The sequence below is a fragment of the Acanthisitta chloris genome, unplaced genomic scaffold, assembly GCF_000695815.1.
Source record: "Acanthisitta chloris isolate BGI_N310 unplaced genomic scaffold, ASM69581v1 scaffold3990, whole genome shotgun sequence".
In the NCBI taxonomy this organism is placed as follows: domain Eukaryota; kingdom Metazoa; phylum Chordata; class Aves; order Passeriformes; family Acanthisittidae; genus Acanthisitta; species Acanthisitta chloris.
Window position 1 is genome coordinate 96,913 of NW_008650917.1, and position 5,392 is coordinate 102,304.

General features: G+C 39.2%; 1 protein-coding gene across 1 annotated transcript; it reads left to right on the forward strand.

Moving 5' to 3' along the window:
* The first annotated feature begins 225 nt into the window (after positions 1-225).
* Positions 226-2,939, forward strand: LOC103798454 (SH3 and multiple ankyrin repeat domains protein 2-like). The gene is made up of 2 exons (XM_009070719.1): positions 226-979; positions 2,585-2,939. The coding sequence occupies exons 1-2, from the start codon at positions 805-807 to the stop codon at positions 2,728-2,730; spliced, it is 321 nt and encodes a 106-aa protein (XP_009068967.1). The 5' UTR covers positions 226-804; the 3' UTR covers positions 2,731-2,939.
* The last annotated feature ends 2,453 nt before the right edge of the window (positions 2,940-5,392 follow it).

A 5,392-nucleotide genomic window follows, 5' to 3' on the forward strand; every position in this document is an offset into this window, starting at 1 on the left:
TATTTTATGCATTTTCTTCATCTACCTTCTACTTTTATCTTAGCCAATGACAGCAAGATTCCTAAGGCTACTTTCTCTTTAAGGGCATACTGCTTACATAAATAGTCCTTTACACCATCTCCTTGTTTTATAATATTAATTGTTTATCAGAGGACAGGAAATATTCCTTAGAAATGTGTTTTCCTGCTTGTGCATGCCTTGTTACTATTTCAATTATGCAGATTCTTGATGCTGTGGAAATTTGTGCTTGATGACGCCAAGGCAGCTGCACGTTGTTAGCATTGTAGGCTGTCAGATGATCATGTGGGATTCTTGCAGCATGCAACATTCAATAGGATTGAAAAAGGGCTTTTGATGCAAGGCATAGCTTTCAGAATATATTTGTGCCTTTTAGTTAGCTAATAGAAAATCATAATTTCTTATCTTTAAATTTAAAATGCTGCCTCATTTTTCTTCTGGTTGGTTTCATTTTGGCTTCACTAGAAGATGCATCTGGTACATCCACGATTGAGGAGTTTATTAATGATACTGTCGTTCAGTTCACTTACTTTTTTTCCTTTTAGAGTCCTAGCTAGCCCACAGATTACATGATCACATGTTCCTTCAGTCATTCATATAGAACACAAACCACCATGCATGATTTCTTCTTCTTTCTTTTTCCTCTCTGCTTTTTTCATTCCTTTTAAGTTGCTTTGTCATGTTCTCTTTTATCATTAAGCTTAGTCTTTGTCTTCCCCTCGCTGCTATTTGTTCTATATTTTCCCATGCTTGGTTACTGCAATATTATTTGATTAACGGGCTGTGATGATGATGAACCTGCACACTGGAGGAGCAGCTACTACAGTGGTGATGAAGGGATGTAATAATGGTCGCTATCCTCGGAATTCTCTCTACAGTGACTGCATAATAGAAGAAAAGGCAGTGGTCCTGCAGAAAAAAGACAATGAAGGATTTGGATTTGTGCTCAGAGGGGCAAAAGGTATGTGCATCTGTGTGTGTGTGTGTGATGTGCAGTGGCATGAAGAAATTTATACATCTCGGAATATAAGCAGGAATTATTCTTGGTGCACTTGGTTGCTAGACAACAGGATTCTCTGTATGCTATACTACTCGAATGGATTTTAGTGGCTTCTGTCTGAAGCAGTTTGCATTTTTACATAGGAGAAGCAGTGTATAATCGTTTTGGGGGGAGAAAGTTTTGTCTGGATTTTTATTGTGCTGCTATATGTAATATTTGGTCGTGAATCTGTTTTGTTCTGCAGTTTCCCTAACTATGGGAAAGCTGCTTTCCTTATAAAACATGCTTTATTTCAAATGTCAGTCTGTTTAAATAGGTCTGCGAATAGGAATAGACAAGAGAGTGATGTTTTGTTTAAAATAGGTGTGGATCTTCTGCAAGGTGACATTGGTGCAGTTTTAGTATGAAAATATGATCTTTTTTTATATCTTCAGAAGCTGCACGTATGTTGCATGGCCTGGAGTGTGCTCATTTTTAAAGCTGTTCATATGTGAAACTGCATGGGACTTCTCTGTAGGCTAAAATCTAGAATAATGGCTTTCTTAAGAGTTAAAAAAGGCATTCTATTTAATGCTTTGCTTTTTAACTTTCAGTGCAGTTTGCTCCTTTTGTATTAAAAAATATATATATCTGATGGTATGTCCCATCTCTTGCTCCCCCTTATTTTACATGGGTTCTCCCTTGCCTTGCTTGAGCATGAAAATTATTCCCTAGCTTCATTCCTGGGACATGGTTTTTGATACCCCCTGCCCCGTTACCCACCCCTAAACTAGTTCCACCATAGATTTTCAGGGTTGGAAAAGCTTTTGCAGTTTTAGCTAAATAAAATTTCTAGAGTTGTACTAGGCAAGGCAATAGCACTCCCTTTTCACTGAGCGCTGGCATGAGCTGTCAGTGCTGTGAGCAGAGGTTACTCCCTCTGTGGAAGCCAAACAATTTCCCCCAGATTTTCTCTGTGGCAGTGAGGGCACCTCAGGTGAAAGACCCAAGGACTTTCCTGCTCGTATGTGTACGTGACACAGAGAAGGAGGGAGGGCTGTCACAGGGCCAGCTGTGCCTCCTTTCCGAAAAAGTGATTTCTTCTTTGTTATAGACATCTAAATCTAGAACAAAAAAATTCTGTTTGATCTTTTTCATCCTTTCCCACCCACCCCTTTCCCTCCAGTTTGGCCAGATGCTCTCTTCTGGCTACACTACATTACTCATTTTCAGTTGGATGTTGCCAGAGTTACAAGCATTTTGCCAGACATACAAAAGGGTTACTTGAACTAATACTGAATATCCTGGAATACTCAGAATCCAGCTAGTGCCTCATACAGCTGGATTGGGTTTGTGTCAGGAAAGCAGCATGTGTTTTTCTCTCTGAATTGAAGACCTGTGGATTGCTGTTGCAGAGAGATTGTACTCTGTCCCCAGCATCTTGATCTCTGAGGCACAGTCCTCTCACTTGTAGCACCCACCATTTTTCAGCCCTAAATTGGAATGGCCAATAACAGGCCTGTAGTCAAGTGGTATTTGCAAGCACTCCATAACTTTCTTTTTTTAATGTGGTATTTATTTTTAAAGCTGACACACCAATTGAAGAATTCACCCCAACTCCAGCCTTTCCTGCTTTGCAGTACTTGGAATCTGTGGATGAAGGGGGAGTAGCATGGCAAGCTGGCCTGAGAACTGGAGACTTTTTGATCGAGGTAGGAGATCCTGACGTTTGATTCTCAGTGCTCTGTTGGGGGAATAGTGATGTTCCCATTGTAGAATTGGCTTTGGGAAAAGTGTGTGATGCTTCTGAGCAGCAAGTTCAGTGAACTAACACCAATAAAGTGTTTCACTTGATCTGTTTAAAACCTCGTGCAGCACTTAGCAAAGCAGTTACAGAGAACACTGGTCAGGTTAGCTGGGAATTTTCTGGTTGTTCTTCTTGCTCTTTGGGAATACACTATCAGGGATATTTGGGAGATTTCATTCTTCTTTGAATTACTGTCATTTAGATGAATTTCAATATTTATTGTAGGCTATCAGTTCTGTTCTAAATATTTTTAGAGAGTCACCAAAATGAATGACTTTTATGCAACTGTTTCTGCAATCAGAAATATCTGTGGTCTAGTGCTGTTTAGTAACCATGGAGAATAAAGCAAATTACTGTGGCTGGAAATTGAGTATTTCCAACAGTGCACTATAAATACAAAAAAAAATAAGCAATGGATGTTATTGCAGTATAAATTACTTTATAAAAAGGGTATATATAAATACTCTCTTCATTCAGACCAGAAATATCTTCATGTCTGATATTTTGGAGGATTTTTGGTTCATCTTTTAGGTTTTGTTTAAATAGTTGATTCTCCTTGGGCAGTTTGCAGCAAAATCATGATTTGGGATTTTCTTCCTCTTCTCCCCACAACCTTTTCATGACCAATAAAGCAATGCTGTGATTCCCTGAAACTAGGTATTGAAAACTGGTCTTTGGGGATAGATCCACCAAGTCAGGTCTGTAACATCTATTGATTTTGGTTGATGTTTTCTTCTTCTGTCACATACATGTATTGTTAAAGTATTTGCTGGTGCTACAGCATTTATTTCTGCAGAGTTCATCTTTCCATTTGGGAGAGGATAGAATATGCAGCTTTTATTTGTTGTGTGCATTGAACTCCCATGGTGATAGAATTTAAATAGTTGCACCACTTCTTCACACTGTAGCAATGAAAAAAGAGGCTTTGCAGGCTTCTAAAGTAAATAGATGTGCGTTTTTAGCTAGGTCTTCAAAGTACATTTCCCTTTCTGTTTGTTTACTTAAGAATAAACATTTAGAAAACTGATAAACAGCAGCTTAGAAATTGTAGAGATGTGTTTTTTTGTGCAAGGGTGTTTTCAGAACTATCCTCACTGAGTGAGGTGGGGCTTTTACACAAGGCTTTATTTTTAGAAGTTGATTTCTTGTTAGGCTTTTAATCCAGAGGAAGTCTCTGTGCTGGCAGATTTCACAGATAGATTTGGTGGTGAATAATGTGTGATTTAATGAAGAGCATTACAGAATGACAACTGTGCCCATGGATTTTTTTTTAAGATCTCTGGAGGGATGCAGGTCTGGGTAACTCATTCTGCACAAAGCTTTACTGGGTTGGGGTTTTTTTTGCAAATGAGAGAAGAATCATAATTAATTGTCTAGACAATTTACTCCTAGCCTTAGCTTAGAAGAGCAGTCAAACACACACGTGCATTGCTGAATCAGGCTGTTAATCCATACTCCAGCATATTTGCAATTAATTCCAAAAGAAGCCATTATTACATGCAAATCAAATCCATTTCTGTGTAATTTCTGTTCGTTGGGGTTATGAATTTTGCAACTTAATTACGGGGATATGGTAATCCTGAGAAATGACAACTTTGCTGTTGCAGAAGACTTCTATGTGGGAGAAAAGCAGGATTTTCTTTCCTGGTTTCTGCACAGCGTGCAGTGCACAGCCCTGGCTAGCTGGAGAAAGCCATCTTTGGAGAGATTTGCATTGATGCAAAAGCTACTGCTGTTAAACACAAAGAACTGGTCCACCTGCACTTCTCAAAATTCCAGGCTCCTTTATTTCATGTGTTGAGCTGAGATTTGAAGGCACATTACACAGCAGCAAAGTGGTTATCAGCACTGGTGTGGTTAGCCTGTCTTATTGCTAAGTGATTCCTCCCATGACTCCAAAGTTTATGCTGCTGTGTGTAAGTGCCACCTCACCCATTTGTAAGTAATATAATGCATTTATCATAAATGTCACATGAATAATAAAAGAGTTAATGGGCAACTAGGATCCTAATTAGTCCCATTTATAACACTTGCAGCAAGCGACAGGCTTTAGGGGAAAGAGAGTCCAGTTTGGCAGAGGGCAAAATGTGAGGGGGAGCAGATGTTTCATTCTTGCTTAAGGAGGTTTGGTGGCTTAGGGTCATGGAGATATGGGGAGTCTCACTCTGGGAAGACAAGTTTGACAGGAAGAGAGATCCTTTCTTTGGGAGCAGGAGAGATCATAAAGTTGAAGAAGACAAGGTACCATTTTTTCATGTGTAGTTATGGTCTGGAATCTTCTGAAGAGGGTAAGACTTCAAGGCCTTCAATACTTCAGTATCAACTGTGAAGCCTCCTAATAATTCAGCATTAGGGTTCGTGCATGTTGAGCAGAACAAATCAAAGATATGTACAGAGAAGGAAGAATAGGTGTTGTCTTGCTTCAGCAGGTAAATGGAGAAGGTATTAGCTGGAACACGGTATCACATGACTGAGATTTTATCAGGTTTGCAGTTTTTCTGAACAGCCATGTGAAACTGATTTGTTTCTGTACAGTTAATTTTAACAAGAGACTTCAGAGATTGTTACAGTTGCCTTTGCAAACAGTG

Coding starts and splice junctions, on each gene's coding strand:
- LOC103798454 (XM_009070719.1), top strand. CDS start 805: ATGATGATGAACCTGCACACTGGAGGAGCAGCTACTACAGTGGTGATG. Junction 980..2,584: donor TGTGCTCAGAGGGGCAAAAG/GTATGTGCATCT, acceptor TTATTTTTAAAG/CTGACACACCAATTGAAGAA.